The 26,467-nt window shown below is 42.9% G+C and overlaps 1 protein-coding gene across 2 annotated transcripts in view; it reads right to left on the reverse strand.

Moving 5' to 3' along the window:
* The window catches only part of SNX3 (sorting nexin 3), a 50,652-nt gene extending 31,903 nt beyond the window's left edge, over window positions 1-18,749 (reverse strand). For both annotated transcript variants that reach the window (XM_054489999.2, XM_054489997.2), the window contains exon 1: window positions 17,690-18,749. In XM_054489999.2, the coding sequence (XP_054345974.1) occupies window positions 17,690-17,851 (162 nt within the window). In that variant the 5' untranslated portion in view covers window positions 17,852-18,749. The remainder of the gene's footprint in view (window positions 1-17,689) is intronic.
* Between the last annotated feature and the right edge of the window lie 7,718 nt (window positions 18,750-26,467).

A 26,467-nucleotide genomic window follows, 5' to 3' on the forward strand; every position in this document is an offset into this window, starting at 1 on the left:
AATGATACCAGATAGTATATGAAATCCACATGAAGAGCCAGGCGTGGTGGCTCACACCTGTAATCCCAGCATTTTAGGAAGCCGAGGGCGGGGTGGATCACCTGAGGTCGAGAGTTCGAGACCAGCATGGTCAACATGGTGAAACTCCGTCTCTACTGCAAATACAAAAACCAGCCAGGCATGGTAGTACGCGCCTGTAATCCCAGCTACTTGGAAGGCTGAGGCACAAGAATCGCATGAACCCGGGAAGTGAAGGTTTCAGTGAGCCAAGATCATGCCACTGCATCCCAGCCTGGGTGAGAAAGTGAGACTCTGCCTCAAAAATCAAAACAGGTTAAAAGTGAAAGGACAGAAAATTACACACCCTGCAAATACTCATAAGAAAACTGGACTGGCTATATTAGTATCAGGTAGAGTAGACTGTAAAACACAATAGATGACTAAGAACTGAGAGTTCTTGGCAAAAAAGACATAAGAACTACTTTTTTCCTTGCTTTGATAGTTTGAAGGGAAAGAAACTGCCTCTCCAGTTTCCACCCCCCTTTTTTTTTTCTTCTTTATGAGATGGTGGGTCTCACTCTGTCACCCAGGCTGGAGTGCAATAGTGCAATCCTGGCCTACTGCAACCTCGACCTCCTGGGCTCAAACAATCCTCCCACCTCAGTCTCCCGAGTAGCTGGGACTATAGGTGCATGCCACCATACCTAGCTAATTTTTGTATTTTTTGTAGAGAGGAGGGTCTCACTATGTTACCCAGACTGGTTTTTAACTCTTGACCTCAAGTGATCCTCCTGCTTTGGCCTTCCAAAGTGCTGGGATTACAGGAGATAGCCACTGTATCTGGCCCCTCCATATTATTTGTTTCCATATTTATTACTGTGGTAAAATGTACATAATATAAAATTATTTTAAGCATGTTTAAGTGTACAGAGTTCTGTGGCATTAAGTAAATCCATATTGTTGTGCAAACATCACCACTATCAATCTCTGGAATAACCACATTTAAGATAATATAGTCTATAAGAATATAAATAAGGAATTCTTTTTTTTTTTTTTTTTTTGCTCTGTTGTTGCCAGGCGGGAGTGCAGTGGCACGATCTCAGCTCACTGCAACCTCCACCTCGTGGGTTCAAGAAATTCTGTCTCAGCTTTCCTAGTAGCTGGGACTACAGGCATGCGCCACCATGCCCAGCTAATTTTTTGTATTTTCAGTAGAGACGGGGTTTCGCCATGTTGCCAGTCTGGTCTCGAACTCCTGACCTCAAGTAATCCACCTGCCTCGGCCTCCTAAACTGCTGGGGTTACAGGCATGAGCCACTGTGCCCAGCCAAGAAAATAAGAAATTTTATTTTTAGTTCTGGGATACATGTGCAAAATGTTCAGGCTTGTTACATAGGTATACATGTGCCATGGTGGTTTGTTGCACCCATCAACCCGTCATCTAGGTTTTAAGCCCCACATGCATTAGGTATTTGTCCTAATGCTCTCCCTCCCCTTGCCCCCCAATCCCCGGCAGGCCCTGGTGTGTGATGTTCCCCTCCCTGTGTCCATGTGATCTCATTGTTCAACTCCCACTAATGAGTGAAAACATGCAGTGTTTGGTTTCCTGTTCCTGTGTTAGTTTGCTGAGGATGATGGTTTCCAGTTTCACCCATGTCCCTGCAAACAACATGAACTCATTCTTTTTTATGGCTGCATAGTATTCCATGGTATGTACGTGCCACATTTTCTTTATCCAGTCTATCACTGATGGGCATTTGGGTTGGTCCAAGTCTTCACTATTGTAAATAGTGCTGCAATAAACATACGTGTGCATGTGTCTTTATAAGAGAATGATATATAATTCTTTGGGTATATATCCAGTAATGGGATTGCTGGGTCAAATGGTATTTCTGGTTCTAGATCCTTGAGGAAATGCCACACTGTCTTCCACAATGGTTGAACTAATTTACACTCCTACCAACAGTGTAAAAGCGTTCCTATTTCTCCACAACCTCACCAGCATCTGTTGTTTCCTGACTTTTTAATGACTACCATTCTAACTGGCAGGAGATGGTATCTCATTGTAGTTTTGATTTGCATCTCTCTAATGACCAATGACGATGAGCTTTTTAAAATGTTTTTTGGCCGCATAAATGTCTTCTTTTGAGAAGTGTCTGTTCATATCCTTTGCCCACTTTTTGAAGGGGTTGTTTTTTTCTTATAAATTTAAGTTCCTTGTAGATTCTGGATATTAGACCTTTGTCAGATGGATAGATTGCAAAAATTTTCTCCCATTCTGTAGGTTGCCTGTTCACTCTGATGATGGTTTCTTTTGCTGTGCTGAAGCTCTTTAATTAGATCCCATTTGTCAATTTTGGCTTTTGTTGCAATTGCTTTTGGTGTTTTAGAGATGAAGTCCTTGCCCATGCCTATGTCCTGAATGGTATTGCCTAGGTTTTCTTCTAGGGTTTTTATGGTTTTAGGTTTTACATTTAAGTCTTTAATCCATCTGAGTTAATTTTTGTATAAGGTGTAAGGAAGGAGTCCAGTTTCAGTTTTCTGCATATAGCTAGCCAGTTTTCCCAGCACCATTTATTAAACAGGAAATCCTTTCCCTACTGCTTGTTTTTTGCCAGGTTTATCGAGGATCAGATGGTTGTAGACATGTGGTGTTATTTCTGAGGCCTCTAAGTAAGAAATTCTTAAAAGAGCTTTGAGCGTTCCTTTTTTTTTTTTTTTTGAGATAGGGTCATGCTCTGTTGCCCTGGCTAGACTACAGTGGTGCAATCTCGGCTCACTGCAACCTCTGCCTCCCAGGTTCAAGTGATTCTCCCGCCTCAGCCTCCCGACTAGCTGGGATTACACGTGTATACCACCACGCCTGTCTCATTTTTTTTTTTTTTGTATTTTTAGTAGAGATGGGGTTTCACCATGTTGGACAGGCTGGTCTCAAACTCCTGATCTCTGGTAATCCACCCGCCTCCACCTCCCAAAGTACTGGGATTATAGGCGTAAGACACTGTATCTCCTGCCCCCCGCTTTGTTTTCTTAAAATTGTATTTTTTTTTTAATTCTTTTGCCTGGGAACACAAATTCAGTATAGAATAGAATGTGTTCTCAGCATTCTCATCAGAGATAGAGTTTGCTGTGTTGTCCAGGCTGGAGTGCAGGGGCAAGATCATAACTCAGTGCAGATTCTAATTCCTGGCCTCAAACGATCCTCCCACCTCTGCCTCCCAAGTAGCTAAGGCTACAGGCTCAAGTCCACACTGGATTAGCTTTTGGCAAGAGGAATCAGGAAAGATCATTAGAGTTTAGCATGGGAAAAGAGCAGGTAGACTTTCTTAGCTATATCATAAAGCATGGTCAGGATGTGATATGGTTTGGCTGTATGTCCCTACCCAAATCTCATCTTGAATTGTAATCCCCATGTGTAACCCACCAAGTGACCGTATCATGGGGGCAGTTCCCCCATGCTCTTCTCGTGATAATGAGTGAGTTCTCACGAAAGCTGACAGTTTATAAGGGGCTCTTTCTGCTCACTTTCTCTTTCCTAGGGCCTTGTGAAGCAGGTACTTGCTTCTTCTTTGCCTTCCATGCTTGTAAGTTTCCTGAGGCCTCCCCAGCTATGCAGTACTGTGAGTCAATTAAACCTCTTTCCTTTACAAATTACCCAGTCTCGGGTAGTGAATTTATAGCAGTGTGAAAATGGACTAAGACAGGAGGAAACAGGAAATGATTATTGCTAAGTAAGAATGATGAAGTGGTCAATATCTAGGATGTATTTTTTGAGTGTGACCGGGTCTCACTCTGTTACCTAGGCTGGAGTGCAGTGGTGCGACCATGGCTTAATGTAGCCTCAACCACTTGGGCTCAAGTGATCCTTCTACCTCAGCCTCCTAAGTAGTTGGGACTACTAGTCCATGCCACCACGCCCAGCTAATTAAAAAACAAAAAACAACAATGTTTAAGTCTCCGTATGTTTCCCAGGCTGGTCTTGAATGCCTGGGCTCAAGTGATCTTCCCACCTCTGCCTCCCAAAGTGCTAAAATTATAGGCATGAGCCACCACGCCCAGCCTATCATTTGTTTTAACTGGAAATAAGAGTAATTAGTTTGCAAGAAAATGCAGTAGAATAAACTGTATCAGAGAAAACACAGAGTGAAAGTGCCTACCATACTGCCTGAACATAGATGTTTAAAACAAATTATAGCCGGGTGCGGTGGCTCATGCCTGTAATCCCAGCACTTTGGGAGGCAGAGGCAGGAGGATTGCTTGAGCTCAGGAGTTCAAAACCAGCCTGGGCAACACAGCAAGACCCTGTCTCTACTTATTAAAAAATAAAAATTAAAATAACAATTTTAAAACCAAATTATACATTATATATAAAATTATAAATAAAAATCGAGAAAAATGTTTGAGTCAGAGAGTAACAAAGAATCACTCCAGTATTACTACTGAGTGATTCTGGCATGTCATTGACGTCAGATGCTGGCAGTGAAGCACAAAAGAGACAGGTGCTCCCCCTACCTAGAATACTACTGGCTCACTTTTTGCCCACACACACTCCTGGCCCCTCAGGGCAGACCTGGGTTCCCACTACACATTATGCATATTTTATGAATTTACCTCTCCCCACTCTCCTTACCACCAGTTTGGAAGCTTCCAAAGGCTAGGCATATCTTATTCATCTCTTAAACAAGCATCTAGCAATGTCTGGAATATAGCAGACAGTTCATAAATGTTCATTTATTGGACAGTTCTGGGGAAAACTTATCAGAGAAATCTAGCCCTGTTTCAGGTTGCTGTGAACTTACTGAATGCAGTAACATGTGTTATTAAACTTAGCATTCCAAGTACTCAATAAAGCAACTGGAGCTACTCAAATTAAAGTTAACAACTCTAAAAAAGAAATTTAGTTAGAAAAAAACAATTGATCAGATGTCTTGAGGGAAGAAAACTGAGCAAATATCAATTATAGATAAGAATCATATCCTGAGGTCTAAACAAAAACGCTCTAAAACTGCAATTTATCCCAACTTAAGCATATCAACATAATCTGGCCTTCTAAACTAAGACAAAAATTCTATCAATTTACTATGTTGTCCCATTTAGAGCTGGTATCACAGTTTCTCAATTTTCAACTTAACTCCTTCCTTTCTTTTTTTTGAGACAGGGTCTCACTCTGTCACCCAGGCTGGAGTGCAGTGGTACCATTATAGCTCACTGCAGCCTCAACCTCCTTGGCTCAAATGATTCTCCCGCCTCAACCTCCTGAGTAGCTGGGACTACAGGTATGCACCACCACACCCAGCTTTTAGACAGAGAGACAGAGAGTTTGTAGAAAGGACTTACCTATGTTAATAGTTCAACCAATACCAACTTAAATATTATTAAAAATTATTTATATAATGGCACACTGCCATATTACATGGGGGTTAACATGTAAGAACACAAAACATTAAGACAGGTGTAATGGCTCACATCTGTAGTACCAGCTACTCAGAAGACTGAGGCAGATAAGAGGATCGCTTGAGCTCACCAGTTCAAGACCAACCTGGGCAATATAGTGAGATTCTGTCTCCTAAAACACACACACACAAAACCCCACAAATCATTAAATAATGATACTGTATAAGAAATTAATTAATTATACAAAAATTAGCTGGGCATGGTGGCACACGCCTGTAATCCCAGCTACTTGGTAGGCTGAGGCAGGAGAATTGCTTGAACCTGGGAAGTAGAGGTTGCAGTGAGCCGAGATTGCACCACTGCACTCCAGCCTGGCAACAGAGCGAGACTCTGTCTCAAAAAAAGAAAAAAATAATAAATTAATTAATTCTGGCTAGAAAATATCTAAACCATGATCCTGGCTAGAACTGATTGCAATCAATCTTGTTTGGCATCATCTTCAGTGTTGGCACTGGTTTGCTGACCGACCCTGAACCACCATGAACCTGCTGCCCACTAGTTTATCAGCACTAACTTTCTTTCCTTTATGCGGGTATTCAAAGGAGTTTACATAAAAGGTTTCGAGTGAGAAAATAAACTTCAAAAGTTGAAAAACTTTGTGCCTGGCCTTAATATTATCAGTGGGATGACAACACAAAGTTACAATTTCTATGTAAAACTGGGCCTATAGGAGGAAAGAATGGTATCTAATATTTCATTTACCACGCAACAATAGGGTTATGCATTAAGATCTTATTATTTGATGAACGTGCAGTGTTATATTTAACGACTATTTCCTCAGTCGTTTACTACTGGCTTCCTAAATGAATGTTTTTTCCATAGCCTCATGATATTTTTTAGGGTTTGAGACAGGGTTCTACTCTGTCACACAGGCTGGAGTGCAGTGGTGTGATCTTGGCTCACTGTAACCTCCGCCTCCAGGGTTCAAGTGATGCTCCCACCTCAGGTTCCTGAGTAGCTGGGACTAGAGGGGCACACTACCACAGCTGGCTAATTTTTGTATTTCTAGTAGAGACAGGGTTTTGCCATGTTGGTCAGGCTGGTCTTGAACTCCTGACCTCAAGTGATCCACCCACCTCAGACTCCCAAAGTGCTGGAATTACAGGAGTGAGCCACCATGTCCGGCCTCATGTTTTGATAATAGATTCTCCAAGTGCCTTTTGATTTCCATTATTTCAATGTTACATGAGCAAACTCTAGATATAAAATTGGCAAACCTTTTCTTAAAGGGCAAGATAGTAAACATACTGTTTCAACTACTCAATTCTGCCCTTATAAAGTGGTCTTAGATAATATGGGAAGAAATGGGTATGCTGTGTTCCAATAAAACTTTATTTATAAAAAAAGGTAAGCCCACAATTTGCCAACCCTGCTCTATCTAAACTCCTCAGTGTCCTAAGAATGTCCTCAGTTATATACCATGGGGGAATCTTTAGGTGTAAATTTAAGACAAGACCTGGTGATATACACATACATGCCTAGCTGACAAGATTTTTCTCTACTTGTTTCCACTTGAAGATAACCAGTAAAGTCAAGACAAGAGAGGGGTGAGATACCAAGACCAGACACAAGGAGGGGCTTTGAGACTCCTCTGTTTCTCAATATGGATGAGACTTATACAACAGAGAAGTTCATCCCACAAGCGCAGGACTAGAAAAAACAGAAAGCAAACAAGCTATAGGCGGCAGGTGCTAAAATAACTTTAGGAAAGCCAAAAGAAATGCTCCATCAGTGATAAAATCAAAGTTTACAGAACAAATAATTATCAAATGACCATTCCAATACTGCTGGACACAAAATAACTTTACAAAATTATTTTAAGTAATTCTCTGCTTCTCTGCTAAGAGATTAAGTGATTCTCTGCTAAGAGACACTGGCTTCATTTATTTTGGTGGCTCAAATTATATACTCCATCATTCAATGTCAGCAACTACAATGGTGGTCCTAAGTAAAACCAATATAGTTTTAAGCAGCCTTGGAAGGAAAAAAAAAGGTTAATCAACTATTTTTAGAATCTCTAGCCCAATCTCAAGGTATACCCCTATCAGATATGCCATGTTTTCATGCTTACCTTTTTTCTCAACTTAACAAAATTAATTATCATGAAAGAATCGAAACTTACTCATTTAAGACTTCCAAACTAATGAAAGTACAATTTTATTTCTTGCAAATCAAATGAACTTACTCTAAACTGAAATTCCAGGCATTAGCAAAAAAAGGAAATAAGAGATGATCACAGTGTAGCTTAAAGCCATATCCTAGAAGGGCCAACCACAACCATTTGTTAATGTGGCAAAGCAAAGAACAGTGTCTACTCTCCACTTCTTCACATGGCCACCTGGTTAAATTTCCCAGCTTCTTTTGTAGCTAAGTACTGCAATGGGGCAGAAACAGAAATAATACAACTTCCTGGTTGTGTCCTTCAAGGGCAGAAATAAACCTTCCCCTTGGCTAGAATGTGAATATGATGTTAGAAGCTGATAGTCAAGCCACAATACTAACCCTGGACTGTACCTGAAACCTCTCCATGTGGAGAAAAAAACCAAAAAAACAAAAAATTATCTTCTTTATCTGAGAACAGCCCAAACTCTATACTACTTGATACAACCTTTCTGGCAAGCTATAGCAAACGTCACATTTTACCAACACATTCCAAATTCCTAGGTTGTCAGTTAAATATTTCTTTAAAGAAGTAGCAGCCAGGTGCGGTGGCTCACGCCTGTATTTTGGGAGGCTGAAGTGGGCATATCACTTGAGGCCAGGAGTTCGAGACCAGCCTGGGCAACACGGTGAAACCCCATCTTTACTAAAAATACAAAAATTAGCCAGGCATGGCGGTGCACGACCTATACTCCCAGCTACTTGGGAGGCTGAAGCACGAGAATTGCTTGAACCAGAGAGGCAGAGGCTGCAGTAAGCTGAGACTGCACCATTGCACTCCAGCCTGGGCAACAGAGTGAGACTATCTCAAAAAAAAAAATAAATAAATAAATAAAACAAAAAAACAAAAAACAAAGTAGAACTCTGGTTGAAAGCTTTGTCTTTTAACTAAGGAATCAAAACAGTAAACTGCAGTTCCAGTTTCCTGTGCTGGGTCTAAGGAAGGGATGGCAGGCACCACGTCCAGCTTCCTGACAGGCACTTACAGCAAGAAGCCCCTGACAAGAAACAGGCCAAGGAGATGTATGAGGAAGACAAGGATTTCAAGCAGAAACAAAAAGAGGAGCAGAAAAAAACTTGAGGAGCTAAAAGCAAAGGCCACAGGGAAGGGTTCCCTAGATAGGTGGAATTAAGAAATCTGGCAAAAGTCTATGGCCATCTATCCTGAATGCACCCAATTGCTCGTCTGATCTCAGAAGCTAAGCAGGATTGGGCCTGGTTAGTACTTAGAAGGGAGAAATCTGGAAAACAAGAACAAAAACCAAAAAACAAACCACTGTGTCCGAGGCAATGATGACCCTTGATCCTATTCCTATTTAAATATCTGTATTTCCTACTATAAAATCTTCTGCTTCCACTCTAGGAAGCAAAGGATGAAATGTCTTGGATCTTGGAGCCTGTTGCACATTTAAGAATAAACTTTTTTTCTCTTTTTTTTTTTTTTTTGGCACAGAGTCTTGCTGCCACCCACCGCAACCTCTGCCTCCAAGGTTCAAGCAATCTTTGTGCCTCAGCCCCCTGAGTAGCTGGGATTATAGGCATGCACCACCACACTGGCTAATTTTTGTATTTTAGTAGATACGGTGTTTTGCCATGTTGGTCAGGCTGGTCTCAAATTCCTGATCTCGAGGGATCCACCCGCCTCAGCCTCCCAAAGTGCTGGGATTACAGGCATGAGCTACCGCACCCGGCTCTAAGAATAAACTTCTGGAAAAAAGAAAACAGCAGTTCCAAGATTTTCTTGGACACCATCTTTCTTATCTGATGTTCAAGAAATTGCTGGCTCTGTTTACATGAAAGCAGCATAACATGGTACAAACATCAAAGTATCTAATAATAACAGTCTACTCTTTTTTGGAAAGGATGAGATAAGCATGATGATGAAGGTGAGCAGGAGAGGAAAATGTCTATTGCATGTGATCACCAGGATAGCTCAAAGCATTTTTTTAGATTTTCCCCTTTACAGGTATAAAGTGACAATATTTACAAAGATTCCTTTTTTGACTCAGCCATCCCATTACTGGTTATATACCCAAAGGACTATAAATCATGCTGCTATAAAGACACATGCACACGTATGTTTATTGCAGCACTATTCACAATAGCAAAGACTTGGAACCAACCCAAATGTCCAACAATGATAGACTGGATTAAGAAAATGTGGCACATATACACCATGGAATACTATGCAGCCATAAAAAATGATGAGTTCACGTCCTTTGTAGGGACATGGATGAAATTGGAAATCATCATTCTCAGTAAACTATCGCAAGGACAAAAAACCAAACACCGCATGTTCTCACTCATAGATGGGAATTGAACAATGAGAACACATGGACACAGGAAGGGGAACATCACACTCTGGGGACTATTGTGGGGTGAGGGCAGGGCGGAGGGATAGCATTAGGAGATATACCTAATGCTAAATGACGAGTTAATGCGTGCAGCACACCAGCATGGCACATGTATACATATGTAACTAACCTGCACATTGTGCACATGTACCCTAAAACTTAAAGTATAATTAAAAAAAAAAAACAGAATAATCTAAAAAAATAACAATAAATAAATAAATAAAGATTCCTTTTTTGAGGCATGTTTGATGGCATGCAACAGTAATCCCAACTACTTGGCTGAGGTAGGAGGCTCACTTGAGCCCAAGAGTTCAAGACCAGCCTGGACAACACAGCGAGAACCTGTCTCCAAAAAATTCCTTTCTTAAATGAATACATATGTCTTTTTTTTTTTTTTTTTTTTTTTTTTACTTCTGGCTTACTTTCATGATTATTATACAGGGATATAGACATGGATGATGCAAGACAAGGGCAAAAAGATCTGGCTTGACTGAATGTAGTCTGTGTCTCCCCTTCCTCCCAAAAACTTAAGCTGTAGAGATTGGTATGCTTTCAGTTAATATTTAAATGCCTCCCCTCCAAAAAGTTTTCTATCTTTGACAAATGTCGCTGGTTTTCCTCTCTGTTGCCAAGATCTGCTATTCATTTTATGTTTTACTATTTTAGAATCTATTTTTTTTAACCCCATCAAAGCTACCAACCATTGTGGTTCTACGTAAATTTCTCCTCCTTCTCTACTGTCTATCTCAGTGAGACAGACAGCATGATAAGCAGCAGGAGAAATCCTTGCTGCATATAAGTGTCCTTACTGGGATGCTTTTTAAACCACCACTGCCGGCCGGGCTTGGTGGCTCACGCCTGTAATTCCAGCACTTTGGGAGGCTGAGGTGGCCGGATCACGAAGTCAGGAGATGGAGACCATCCTGGCTAACATGGTGAAACACCATCTCTACTGAAAATACAAAAAAATTAGCTGGGCGTGGTGGTGGGTGCCTGTAGTCCCAGCTACTCGGGAGGCTGAGGGAGGAGAATGGCGTGAACACAGTGGGTGGAACTTGCAGTGATCTGAGATCGCACCACCTCACTCCAGCCTGGGGGACAGAGATTCCGTCTCAAAGAAAAAAAAACCCGCCACTGCCCAAACCCCACCCCACCCCACCCCAGTAAAAGAGAACCTGAATGATTTCAAAGGCTCCTCAGGTGATATGAATTTTCTGTGAGGGCTCTGGGCAACCATGGTGAAACCTTGTCTGAGACAAGCCTGGGCAACATGGAGAAACCCTGTCTCTACAAATACAAAAAAATTAGGCAGGCATAGTGGCATGCTCCTGTAGCCCCAATTACTCAGGAGGCGAAGGTGGGAGGGTTGCCTGAGCCCAGGAGGTCGAGGCTGCAATGAGCCCAGATTGCACCACCGTGCACTCTAGCTTGGGCAAGAGAGTGAGACCCTGTCTCAAAAAAAACTATGGGCTCTGAAGGTCAGAAAATCTAGGTTCAAATCCCAGTTTTACCATTTAATAGCTGTGACCTTGGGGAAGTTAACTTTCCTAAACTTCATTTATTTGTAAGTGTCCACTATGTGCCAAGCAGTGTTGGATATTGAGTAAGGGTGATTATGACAGTCCCTGTCCTCTAAGAGCTTATAATGGGTGATATAGGAACTTACAGGAAGCCAAAGACAAGCAAACAAATTTATTCCTAACAAGGCTACCAGGGCACATAGGAAGGAAATCTGGTCCAGAGTCAAGGGATCAGCAAAATCTTTTAAAAGGGGACATTAAGGCTGAGTCCTGCAGGATAAGTGATAGTAACCAGATGAGGCTGTTAAAGGAAGCCTGTTCTTAACAGAGGAGGAAGTGTGTGCAAAAGGCCTGGATACAAAAGAACCCAGCTTAATTGGGAGATACCAGTTCAGGACCGGAGTTAAAATGAGGAAAGGACAAGAGATGAGGATCAGTTGATCAGCTTCTACAGGAATATTATCTACTCTGCTTGGTTACCTCAAGATTAAATTTTATAGATAGAGCACAGTGCCTTGCACATAATAGATACTCAAATGATACATCCCTTAACAGAACAGAATCCCTAAAAACTCAATATAACAGGACTACTTTAAAATTGCCACTGTCTTCCTCCCCCACTCTCCATTCTCTTAAGGGATGGATTAGATAAGGACAGAATCTTCACTGCTAATAGCATGCTTCTCCTTGATGGAGATCCTGGAAAAGTCAGCCGTAGCTGGCAGCAACATGTGTAACAGACAACATCTCATAGGCCAATTGATAGAGCTACATAGATTCTGCAGATGTCCTTTGGCATCAAAATGCCCTGATTTTTTCTTTTCTTTTCTTTTTTTAGAGGCAGGATCTCACTGTGTCACCCAGGCTAGAGTGCGGTGGTGTGATCGTGGCTCACTGCAGCGTTGACCTCCTCCTGGGCTCAAGAAATCCTCCCACTTCAGCCTCCCACATAGCTGGGACTACAGGCACACACCACCATGCCTGGCTAGTTTTTAAATTTTTGTAGGGACAGGGTCTCACTGCATTGCCCAGGCTGTTTGGCAACGCCTGAGCTCAAGTAGTCCTCCCATCTTGGCCTCCCAAAGTGCTGGGATTACGTACAGGAGCCACTGTGCCCGACCCCCCGATTCTTTAAAATACTATTAATATTTTAGCCCTTCAATTATACATGTTTATAATTCCTAAAAATAAGTCTAAGATTTTAAAATTTATTTCTCAGCTTCCAATCTGGATATTAATGACTCCTAATTTAAGATTAGATGACTGACCCAGAGGAAAAAACATACACGTTTAGAATGGCAAGCACTGTCAAGATAAGATGCTACATTTATTTAGCATCTTGTCAAAATTTTTATCAGCCAACATTATTATTCAGCTTTATGCTTTAATAAAGCTCAACTTTAAAAGATTATTTGGAGCCTGGCATGGTGGCTCACACCTATAATCCTAGCAGTTTTGGAGGCTGAGGTGGGAGTATCACTTGAGCCCAGGAGTTCAAGAGCAGCCTGGGCAACATAGGGAGATCTCGTCTCTACAAATAATTTAAAAATTAGCTGGGCGTGGTGGTATGTGCCTGTGGTCCCAGGTACTAGAGAGGCCGAGGTTGGGAGGATCACTTGAGCCTGGGAGGTCAAGGCTTCAGTGAGCTGTGACTGCACCACTGCACTCTAGGCTGAGAGACAGAGGGAGACCCCGTTTTGAAAAAATAAATACATACACAAAGGTTAGTTGGTTAAGTACCAAATAAGATGGCTTCTTTTTATACCATGCTTACTTAATGAAGGTATACCTCCATGACAAGTAGGTTTCTTGATAAGAAAATCTAACAATTTTAGTAACTCAACTACACATTAACACACAGAAAATGTAGTTGATCACTGATGTTTAATTTAGAAAATGTCTATCTTTAGAAAGAGCTAAATTTTGCATGCTTATTATGTGCCAGGCACTGTGCTAGAAAGATTCATGTGCCTTATCCCATTTAGTCCTAAGAGGTAGGTACTATTATTAGCACACCTATTTCACAGAGGGGAAGTGGAGCTTTGATTTTGTACCTTACCCAGCTAGGAAATGTTAGATCTGTTCTTTGAACTGAGGACTATGTCAGAGCTCAAGAAAGATTCTAATTCCATTCCTGTTCAAAACAGTGGTCTCCAGGTAAAATAGATCTTGATTAATTTAAAAATCTCCAGAATATTAAAGTTATATTACAGCACAAACTTCATAAACAGCGACTGAATTTTACTTTCAGCCTTCTCTTTAATATGCCTAAATAATTCTAGACCTTGAACTTTCCTAAACCTTTAATCATTTATGGTGCTCTGTGCTGTACCCACCCATTAGAACAATTTTTAAAAACATAACACTGTGTAATTATTTTCAAAAGCCCAGAGATACTAATCAAGTGATCCTAATAGTCTTAAACACTATCCTCAAACCAAAAGATAAATGGAGACTGGGAAACTTGCATTCTAAGTGCCACCATCCAGATAAAATTGCCCTGTGAATTAGAGTAATTTCAATCAGATCCTGTAAAACTGAAAATTTTTCTCAAGACCAGAATGAGACAGTAACTGTAAGATAGTTTAAAAGCCCAAATTCTGGAACATAAAATGGTTTTCCACATAGCAAATTCAATAGCAAAAGGTAGTCAGTAGGGGTTCGGGAGAGCAGCAACGTTTAGAGAATAATAAATAAAATTGCAGGGCTGGGTGAGGTGGCTCATGCCTGTAATTCCAACACTTTGGGAGGCTGAGAGGGGGAGGGTCACTTGAGGCCAGGAGTTCAAGATCATCATGGGCAACATAGCAAGTCTCATCTGACAAAAAATAAAAAACTAGCTAGGTATAGTAGCACCCTGTAGTCCCAGCTACTTGGGAGGCTGAGGCGGGGGGAACACTTGAGTCCTGGAGTTTGAGAATGCAGTGAGCCACGATCATGCCACTGTGTTCCAGCCTGGGCTACAGAATGACTCTTATCACAAGAAAAAAAAAAATTACAAAATATGCAACTATTCATGTCATAGCCACTCTGCCTTAATGCAAGACTATAATTACTCTAAAAAATCATACGCTGCTCACATAAGGCCTAATTTCCTTACTATATGGTGTCCTTAGTTTTAAGTTAACACATTACATACTAAAAGAAATCCAAGCCGGGCGTGGTGGCTCACGCCTGTAATCTCAGCACTTTGGGAGGCCAAGGCAGGCGGATAATGAGGTCAAGGGATTGAGACCATCCTGGTCAACATGGTGAAACCCCATCTCTACTAAAAATACAAAAATTAGCTGGGCGTGGTGGCACATGCCTGTAGTCCCAGCTACTTGGGCGGCTGAGGCAGGAGAATCGCTTGAACTCGGGAGGCAGAGGTTGCAGTGAGCTGAGATCGCGCCACTGCACTCCAGCCTGGTGACAGAGCGAGGCTCTGTCTCAAAAAAAAAAGAAAGAAATCCAAAGGCATTTCATGCATTAAAAACTCAATTAGGTTTTCACATAGGCACCGGCACTTATGACTGTTAACAGCTATTAACACCTAGTGAGTTCGTTTATACAAAAATACAAACCAAAGTAAGTGTATAATTTGTTAGTCCCCTGACTCATTAATCATTCTTAAAAAAGATTATTTTCAGGCCGGGTGCGGTGGCTCATGCCTGTAATCCCAGCACTTTGGGAGGCCAAGGCAGGTGGATCACGAAGTCAGGAGTTCAAGACCAGCCTGACCAACACGGCGAAATCCCATCTCTACTAAAAATACAAAAATTAGCCAGGCGTGGTGGCACATGCCTGTAATCTCAGCTACTCAGGAGGCTGAGGCAGGAGAATCACTTGAACCTGGGAGGTGGAAGTTGCTGTGAGCCAAAATAGCGCCACTGCACTCCAGCCTGGGCGACAGAGGGAGACTACGTCTCAAAAAATATATATATATATTTTCTTTAACATGTAAATGACTATACCAAAACCCTTTTTTCTCTCTCTCTCCTGAGATAGGGTCTCATTCTGTTATGAATGAGTATAGTGGCCTAATCATAGCTCTCTGCAGCCTCAACCTCCTGGGCTCAAGTGATCCTCCCACCTCAGCCTCTGGAGTAGCTGGGACCTCAGGGATGCGCGCCACCACGCCCAGCTAATTACTTTTTTTGTGGGGAAGGGGTTTCAACGTGTTGCCCAGGCTGGTCTCAAACTTCTGAGCTCAAGGGCTCCACTTGCCTCAGCCTCCCAAAGTGCTGGGACTAGAGGCGTGAGCCACTGCGCCAGGCCCAAAAACCATTTTTAAGTGTCACATCAGCTATTTGCTAAGGTATTAGGTGTATTAAAAAAAAAAAGATGATTAAATTATTATACTAGAATCCATTTAATATAATGCACTCAGCAAGATAAACTCAAAGTAAGTGGAGGAAGTGTAGCCAGGAGATTCCAATTCAATTTTGTGACAGGAAGTACCTGCTATGGAAGTCTAGAAACAAGAATACCAAGTGCTGTTTTAGCACAAGAAAGAAAAAAAAAGAAAATACTAGTGAATAGGGCAAAAGAGGAAGTTCTTTTTAGTGAACCATCTGTCATGTATTACAGACAATTAGAAAAACATTCACTTTTCCACTAGGTTTATGTGTGAATGTAGTTCCCCAGGTGTACTGAAGTCTGGATTTTGCAGTTTCCCTATGACAACATATCCTATGATTCAATTTTTATTTATTTATTTAGAGAAGGGATTTCGCTCTTGTTGCCCAGGCTGGAGTGCAATGGCCCGATCTAGGCTCACGGCAACCTCTGCCTCCCCAGTTCAAGAGATTCTCCAGCCTCAGCCTCCGGAGTAGCTGGGATTACAGGCATGCGCCACCACACCCGGCTAATTTTGTATTTCTAGTAGAGATGGGGTTTCTCCATGCTGGTGTCGAACTCCTGACCTCGGTGATCCGCCCACCTCGGCCTCCCAAAGTGCTGGGATTAACAGGCATGAGCCACCGCGCCTGACCTATGATCCACATTTTACACATCCATAAGAAGACAACACTGGCTTGAAACATTAAACTACTCGTTTCATACCTTAAAGTTTGATTAACTTTTTAAAATCAATGCTAACTACATAAGAATCATTTTTTAAAAATACTTAAGTTTCACAACAATGTGAATATACTACTGAGCTGTACACTTAAAAATGGTTAGGATGGTAAATTTTATTTTTGTGTTTTTCACGACACAAAGTGCATAAGTTAATGAGAAATTTTTTCACTTAAATGTTAACAGTAGCTTGTCATATAAATTTTGATTAAAGGAAAAATCGCTTTACACTTAATTTTTAATAATTTGCTGTCATCTTTAAATTAATGTAATTAATTTTTAAAGATGCTTCCATACATGGGCAAATTCTTTAATCCTGAATTATAGAGTGAAAGTGAAGCACTATTTTCAATTAACATCTTTCAAATCATCTGAATTATTGCCAACAAATACTAGTTATGAAATTAGGTATATTTTATTTCTGTTGATTTCTTTATTCAGTTAAGTGCAAATCTCGAATTAAGAGAGCAGATCCCTAGTCTTTTCTTAAAGCAACTGTAGTTTTGGATTATGAGGTAGGTGACACCACCACACCTTAGCCTTTAGCAGGGCGGTGGCCCAAAATGCTGAAGTCAACCATGTCCAATCACCCTTCTGGTCTGGCTCAGCCCTATCAAAAATTGTCAGGCTTCTGTGAACTTTCATTAAGTCCCATTCAGAAGACTGCACAACCCAGGTTACTTTAGCAGCTCGGGAAGAGCCTGGAGCAGCCGGGTTGGCTTGCTACCTCTGGGAAGTCTCCAGGAAGACAAAACTGGGAAACGGCTTTAACTTTGCGCAAGCCCCTTTTCTCTGTCAACATCTCTTTCCCTTCCCAGTGAAGGTATGTGTTCTCGAAAGATCTACCCCTTTCCAACTCAAATGTCATTCCCTGATCAGCTGCTGGAGGGGCAAGCGGCGCTCAACCCACGCCCTCCTCTTCGAGCACCTTCTTCAAGTGCCAGCGCGCCGGGCTCGCTCTGCAGCCCCCCAAAACCATCCCTACAAGAAGAGGGGCCCTGGCTCACGACCCCGGCCCGCCTCTGCAAGGGGGCTCCCGGCCTGGGAGGCTGTGGCTGCCCGCGGGGGTCCACTCCTGGGCCGAATGGGGGTGACCAGAGCCAGCGGGAGGGGTTTCTTGGGAGAGGGGAGAGACGGCCTCACCTTGACCCTGATTTCGTAAGTGGTGAAGCGGCCCCGGCCGACCCCCACCGTCTGCGGGTTGCTCACATCGATCTCGAGGAAGTTGCTGGGGGGTCCGTAGGCGTCATTCAGGTTCTGCGGCTTAGTGATCAGCCGCCGGGTGTCAGCCACGGTCTCCGCCATTTCGCTGTAGCTGCTACCGCCGCCGCGGGCTCCCTCCGCCCCCTCTGCGTTCAGCCGACGCCGCCGCTGCTGCCCGCCGTGGGGACACGGGGCTCGCGCGCAGCGGTCGCGAAGCGAACGAGCACGTACAGCGGGCGTTCACCCCGCACGCGAAGCTCCTCCCCGCGCCCCTCAAGCTTCCGCCTCCGAGCCCAGGGGAGAAACGGCTGACTAGCTGGAACGCCACGCCCGGCTCCCGGGAGGCCCGGCCGAGGCTGGGGAGGGGCACTGCGGGCTGGGGTGTGAGAAGCGATGTCATGGGACTTGCGGTCGCAAACGGGTTCCGGCCGGACTACAGCGCCCACAATGCACCGCGAGCGCGCCGCCGCGGGGCTGCGGCCGAGAAGGCGAGGACCCAGGCGCCCAGAGCTGGCGCTTCCTGTCTCTCTGCGCCAGCCTCGGCCTGCGGCGGGGCAGAGCGCCGGAAACGGCCTTAGCGGCTTTGGGAATTGCGGGCGAAAGTTAAACGGAGAGATCTTAGAGATTTGCCCGCAAATCGAAACAAAACTGCTCCTACTAACTCTGTGCCAACCTGTGCACCGTCTCACTGTGCACCCCTGAAAATGCCTTTCTGGAGAGGGTTAAGCAAATGCCTGAGATGATTTTGCCATAAACCCGAGCGTTCCACCAGACACGCGTCTGGATTGATAGGTTGAAACCAGTAAAGTGGGGGAGTGAAATAAAAACTAAAGCCCTAGTTAAATCCTACCATTATGGTCAAACCGATTTTGGAGACAGGTCGGCCCGCTAAAACAAAGTAACAGTAGACCGGCTGCAAGCTGCTTTGGGTGTCCACTTTCGTTTCTCACGAAGTCCTGATAAGTTTTTTTTTGAAAAGTATTAAACGCACCTCTACAGGACTGGAAATGCAACTCACATGAGCCTTTTTAAGAAACGGGGAGGAAGGCCGGGCACGGTGGCTTATGCCTGTAATCCCAGCACTTTGGGAAGCCGAGGCGGGCGGATCACGAGGTCAGGAGTTCGAGACTAGCCTTGCCCACATGGTGAAACCCCATCTCTACTTAAAAATGCAAAATTAGCTGGGCGTGGTGGTGCGAGCCTGTAATCCCAGCTACTCTGGAGGCTGAGGCAGGAGAATCGCTTGAACCCGGGAGGCAGAAGTTCCAGTGAGCTGAGATCGCGATATTGCACTCCAGCCTGGGCAATAAAGTGAGACTTCGTCTCGAAAGAAAGAAAGAAACGGGGAGAAAACCCAATTAATTAGGTCCTAGTTCATCTCTTATGCTCCAATGGGAAATGCAGATTTTAAATGTTGAGATATGATACATTTCTATCTCTGCCCGGAGAGTTATCCCTCACAACTATTTCTGCATTTTTTAATATGTCAAGTTTAACCCTAAAATTACTTTAAATAACCTGATCTTCCCCGCCCCCCTTTTCTTTAGATTTTAAATTATTAGTAATTATTGGTGGAGACGGGATCTCACTATGATTCCCAGGCTGGTGTCCAACTCCTAGCATCAAAGTGATCCTCCCGCTGTGGCCTCCCATATGTGCTGAGATGACAGGCATGAACCACCGTGCTTGGACTGATCTGTCCCTTGAACTGCAATTTTCTTTTCTTTCTTGTTTTTGTTTGTTTGTTTGTTTGAGACGGAGTCTTGCTGTGTCGTTCAGGCTGGAGTGCAGTGGTGCATCTTGTCTTACTGCAATCTCCACCTTTTGGATTCAAGCGATTCTCCTGCCTCAGCCTCCCGAGTAGCTGGGATTACAGGCGTCCGCCACGACACCCAGCTAATTTTTGTGTATTTTTAGTAGAAACGGGGTTTCGCCTTATTGGCCGGGCTGATCTCGAACTCCTAACCTCAGCTGATCTGCCCGCCTCAGCCTCCCAAAGTGCTGGGAGTACAGACGTGAGCCACCGTGCCTGGCCAACAGCAACCATTCTTAATAACACTAAGAAACACTGGAATAAAAAGAAATTACTTGGCTGGGTGTGGTGGCTTGCGCCTGTAATCCCAGGCCTCCCACCTGGGAGGCCAAGGTGGGCAGATCACCTCGGGTCGGGAGTTCGAGACCAGCCTGACCAACATGGAGAAACCCCATCTCTACTAAAAATACAAAATTAGCTGGGCGTGGTGGTGCATGCCTGTAATCCCAGCTACTCGGGAGGCTGAGGCAGGAGAATTGCTTGAACCTGGGAGGCGGAGACTGTGGTGAGCCAAGATCTTGCCATTGCACTCCAGCCTGGGCAACAAGAGCAAAACTCCATCTCAAAAAAAAAAAAGGCATTACTTAAACACAATGTATACTATTTTTCAGAAAACAGCATTCATTTATTAATTCAACAAATATTTGTTGAAGACCTACTAGATGTTTTCATTCTAAGTACTAGAGATGAAAGGGGAGATAAGTCAGGTTTATAGCCTAGTATATAGTCTATCTTAGGGAGACAATTCAGTAAATAATACACCTGCCAATATGGTTGGTGCTATGAGGCAAATAAAACTGAATAATGTGGGGAGGAGCCAAGATGGCCGAATAGGAACAGCTTCGGTCTACAGCTCCCAGCGTGAGCGACGCAGAAGACAGGTGATTTCTGCATTTCCATCTGAGGTACCCTGTTCATCTCACTAGGGAGTGCCAGACAGTGGGCGCAGGTCAGTGGGTGAGCACACCGTGCGCCAGCCAAAGCAGGGGCGAGGCATTGCCTCACTCAGGAAGTGCAAGGGGTCAGGGAGTTCCCTTTCCAGGGGTGACAGACGGCACCTGGAAAATCAGGCCACTCCCACCCTAATACTATGCTTTTCCGACGGGCTTAGGAAACGGTGCACCAGGAGATTATAGCCCGCACCTGGCTCAGAGGGTCCTACGCCCACGGAGTCTCGCTGATTGCTAGCACAGCAGTCTGAGATCAAACAGCAAGGTGGCAGCGAGGCTGGGGGAGGGGCGCCCGCCATTGCCCAGGCTCGCTTAGGTAAACAAAGCAGCCTGGAAGCTTGAACTGGGTGGAGCCCACCACAGCTCAAGGAGGCCTGCCTGCCTCTGTAGGCTCCACCTCTGGGGACAGGGCACAGACAAACAAAAAGACAGCAGTAACCTCTGCAGACTTAAATGTCCCTGTCTGACAGCTTTGAGGAGAGCAGTGGTTCCCCCAGCACGCAGCTGGAGATCTGAGAACGGGCAGACTGCCTCCTCAAGTGGGTCCCTGACCCCTGACCCCCGAGCAGCCTAACTGGGAGGCACCCCCCAGCAGGGGCAGACTGACACCTCACACGGCCGGCCGGGTACTCCAACAGACCTGCAGCTGAGGGTCCTGTCTGTTAGAAGGAAAACTAACAGAAAGGACATCCACACCAAAAACCCATCTGTACATCACCATTATCAAAGACCAAAAGTAGATAAAATCCACAAAGATGGGGAAAAAACAGAGCAGAAAAACTGGAAACTCTAAAAAGCAGAGTGCCTCTCCTCCTCCAAAAGAACGCAGTTCCTCACCAGCAACGGAACAAAGCTGGACGGAGAATGACTTTGACGAGCTGAGAGAAGAAGGCTTCAGACGATCAAATTACTCCGAGCTAGGGGAGGATATTCAAACCAAAGACAAAGAAGTTGAAAACTTTGAAAAAAATTTAGAAGAATGTATAACTAGAATAACCAATACAGAGAAGTGCTTAAGGAGCTGATGGAGCTGAAAACCAAGGCTCGAGAATTACGTGAAGAATGCAGAAGCCTCAGGAGCCGATGCGATCAAATGGAAGAAAGGGTATCAGCCATGGAAGATGAAATGAATGAAATGAAGCGAGAAGGGAAGTTTAGAGAAAAAAGAATAAAAAGAAACGAGCAAAGCCTCCAAGAAATGTGGGACTATGTGAAAAGACCAAATCTACGTCTGATTGGTGTACCTGAAGGTGACAGGGAGAATGGAAACAAGTTGGAAAACACTCTGCAGGATATTATCCAGGAGAACCTCCCCAATCTAGCAAGGCAGGCCAACATTCAAATTCAGGAAATACAGAGAACGCCACAAAGATACTCCTCGAGAAGAGCAACTCCAAGACACATAATTGTCAGATTCACCAAAGTTGAAATGAAGGAAAAAATGTTAAGGGCAGCCAGAGAGAAAGGTCGGGTTACCCTCAAGGGGAAGCCCATCAGACTAACAGCGGATCTCTCAGCAGAAACCCTACAAGCCAGAAGAGAGTGGGGGCCAATATTCAACATTCTTAAAGAAAAGAATTTTCAACCCAGAATTTCATATCCAGCCAAACTAAGCTTCATAAGTGAAGGAGAAATAAAATACTTTACAGACAAGCAAATGCTGAGAGATTTTGTCACCACCAGGCCTGCCCTACAAGAGATCCTGAAGGAAGCGCTAAACATGGAAAGGCACAACTGGTACCAGCCACTGCAAAATCATGCCAAAATGTAAAGACCATCGAGACTAGGAAGAGACTGCATCAACTAACGAGCAAAATATCCAGCTAACATCATAATGACAGGATCAAATTCACACATAACAATATTAACTTTAAATGTAAATGGACTAAATGCTCCAATTAAAAGACACAGACTGGCAAATTGGATAAAGACTCAAGACCCATCAGTGTGCTGTATTCAGGAAACCCATCTCAGGTGCAGAGACACATATAGGCTCAAAATAAAAGGATGGAGGAAAATCTACCAAGCAAATGGAAAACAAAAAAAGGCAGGGGTTGCAATCCTAGTCTCTGATAAAACAGACTTTAAACCAATAAAGATCAAAAGAGACAAAGAAGGCCATTACATAATGGTAAAGGGATTAATTCAACAAGAAGAGCTAACTATCCTAAATACATATGCACCCAATACAGGAGCACCCAGATTCATAAAGCAAGTCCTGAGTGACCTACAAAGAGACTTAGACTCCCACACATTAATTATGGGAGACTTTAACACCCCACTGTCAACATTAGACATATCAACGAGACAGAAAGTCAACAAGGATACCCAGGAATTGAACTCAGCTCTGCACCAGTGGACCTAATAGACATCTACAGAACTCTCCACCCCCAATCAACAGAATATGCATTTTTTTCAGCACCACACCATACCTATTCCAAAATTGACCACATACTTGGAAGTAAAGCTCTCCTCAATAAATGTATAAGAACAGAAATTATAACTATCTCTCAGATCACAGTGCAATCAAGCTAGAACTCAGGATTAAGAATCTCACTCAAAACCGCTCATCTACATGGAAACTGAACAACCTGCTCCTGAATGACTACTGGGTACATAACGAAATGAAGGCAGAAATAAAGATGTTCTTTGAAACCAATGAGAACCAAGACACAACATACCAGAATCTCTGGGATGCATTCAAAGCAGTGTGTAGAGGGAAATTTATAGCACAAAATGCCCATAAGAGAAAGCAGGAAAGATCCAAAATTGACACCCTAACATCACAATTAAAAGAACTAGAAAAGCAAGAGCAAACACATTCAAAAGCTAGCAGAAGGCAAGAAATAACTAAAATCAGAGCAGAACTGAAGGAAACAGAGACACAAAAAACCCTTCAAAAAATTAATGAATCCAGGAGCTGGTTTTTTGAAAGGATCAACAAAATTGATAGACCACTAGCAAGATTAATAAAGAAAAAAAGAGAGAAGAATCAAATAGATGCAATAAAAAATGATAAAGGGGATATCACCACCGATCCCACAGAAATACAAACTACCATCAGAGAATACTACAAACACCTCTATGCAAATAAACTAGAAAATCTAGAAGAAATGGATAAATTCCTCAACACATACACCCTCCCAAGACTAAACCAGGAAGAAGTTGAATCTCTGAATAGACCAATAACAGGAGCTGAAATTGTGGCAATAATCAATAGCTTACCAACCAAAAAAAGTCCAGGACCAGATGGGTTCACAGCCGAATTCTACCAGAGGTACAAGGAGGAGCTGGTACCATTCCTTCTGAAACTATTCCAATCAATAGAAAAAGAGGGAATCCTCCCTAACTCATTTTATGAGGCCAGCATCATCCTGATACCAAAGCCTGGCAGAGACACAACCAAAAAAGAGAATTTTGGACCAATATCCTTGATGAACATTGATGCAAAAATCCTCAATAAAATACTGGCAAACAGAATCCAGCAGCACATCAAAAAGCTTATCCACCATGATCAAGTGGGCTTCATCCCTGGGATGCAAGGCTGGTTCAATATATGCAAATCAATAAATGTAATCCAGCATATAAACAGAACCAAAGACAAAAACCACATGATTATCTCAATAGATGCAGAAAAGGCCTTTGACAAAATTCAACAACCCTTCATGCTAAAAACTCTCAATAAATTAGGTATTGATGGGATGTATCTCAAAATAATAAGAGCTATCTATGACAAACCCACAGCCAATATCATACTGAATGGGCAAAAACTGGAAGCATTCCCTTTGAAAACTGGCACAAGACAGGGATGCCCTCTCTCACCACTTCTATTCAACATAGTGTTGGAAGTTCTGGCCAGGGCAATTAGGCAGGAGAAGGAAATAAAGAGTATTCAATTAGGAAAAGAGGAAGCCAAATTGTCCCTGTTTGCAGACGACATGATTATATATCTAGAAAACCCCATTGTCTCAGCCCAAAATCTCCTTAAGCTGATAAGCAACTTCAGCAAAGTCTCAGGATACAAAATCAATGTACAAAAATCACAAGCATTCATATACACCAATAACAGACAAACAGAGAGCCAAATCATGAGTGAACTCCCATTCACAATTGCTTCAAAGAGAATAAAATACCTAGGAATCCAATTTACAAGGGATGTGAAGGACCTCTTCAAGGAGAACTACAAACCACTGCTCAAAGAAATAAAAGAGGATACAAACAAATGGAAGAACATTCCATGCTCGTGGGTAGGAAGAATAAATATCATGAAAATGGCCATACTGCCCAAGGTAATTTACAGATTCAATGTCATCCCCATCAAGCTACTGATGACTTTCTTCACAGAATTGGAAAAAACTACTTTAAAGTTCATAAGGAACCAAAAAAGAGCCCGCATCGCCAAGTCAATCCTAAGCCAAAAGAACAAAGCTGGAGGCATCACGCTACCTGACTTCAAACTATACTACAAGGCTACAGTAACCAAAACAGCATGGTACTGGTACCAAAACAGAGATATAGATCAATGGAACAGAACAGAGCCCTCAGAAATAACGCCACATATCTACAACTATCTGATCTTTGACAAACCTGACAAAAACAAGAAATGGGGAAAGGATTCCCTATTTAATAAATGGTGCTGGGAAAACTGGCTAGCCATATGTAGAAAGCTGAAACTGGATCCCTTCCTTACACCTTATACAAAAATTAATTCAAGATGGATTAAAGACTTAAACGTTAGACCTAAAACCATAAAAACCCTAGAAGAAAACCTAGGCATTACCATTCAGGACATAGGCATGGGCAAGGACTTCATGTCTAAAACACCAAAAGCAATGGCAACAAGAGCCAAAATTGACAAATGGGATCTAATTAAACTAAAGAGCTTCTGCACAGCAAAAGAAACTACCATCAGAGTGAACAGGCAACCTAAAAAATGGGAGAAAATTTTCGCAACCTACTCATCTGACAAAGGGCTAATATCCAGAATCTACAATGAACTCCAACAAATTTACAAGAAAAAAACAAACAACCCCATCAAAAAGTGGGCGAAGGACATGAACAGACACTTCTCAAAAGAAGACATTTATGCAGCCAAAAAACACATGAAAAAATGCTCACCATCACTGGCCATTAGAGAAATGCAAATCAAAACCACAATGAGATACCATCTCACACCAGTTAGAATGGCAATCATTAAAAAGTCAGGAAACAACAGGTGCTGGAGAGGATGTGGAGAAATAGGAACACTTTTACACTGTTGGTGGGACTGTAAACTAGTTCAACCCTTGTGGAAGTCAGTGTAGCGATTCCTCAGGGATCTAGAACTAGAAATTCCATTTGACCCAGCCATCCCATTACTGGGTATATACCCAAAGGACTATAAATCATGCTGCTATAAAGACACATGCACACATATGTTTACTGCGGCATTATTCACAATAGCAAAGACTTGGAACCAACCCAAATGTCCAACAATGATAGACTGGATTAAGAAAATGTGGCACATATACACCATGGAATACTATGCAGCCATCAAAAATGATGAGTTCATGTCCTTTGTAGGGACATGGATGAAACTGGAAATCATCATTCTCAGTAAACTATTGCAAGAACAAAAAACCAAACACTGCATATTCTCACTCATAGGTGGGAATTGAACAATGAGAACACATGGACACAGGAAGGGGAACATCACACTTCGGGGACTGTTGTGGGGTGGGGGGAGGGGGGAGGGATAGCATTGGGAGATATACTTAATGCTAGATGACGAGTTAGTGGGTGCAGCGCACCAGCATGGCACATGTATATGTATGTAACTAACCTGCACATTGCGCACATGTACCATAAAACCTAAAGTATAATAATAATAAAAAAAAAAGAAAAAAAAAGAAAAAAAAAAGAGGTGGGAATTATGAACTGTGAAAAAAAAAACAACACTGAATAATGTGACAGATA

Source organism: Pongo pygmaeus, chromosome 5 (assembly GCF_028885625.2).
Source record: "Pongo pygmaeus isolate AG05252 chromosome 5, NHGRI_mPonPyg2-v2.0_pri, whole genome shotgun sequence".
NCBI lineage: Eukaryota > Metazoa > Chordata > Mammalia > Primates > Hominidae > Pongo > Pongo pygmaeus.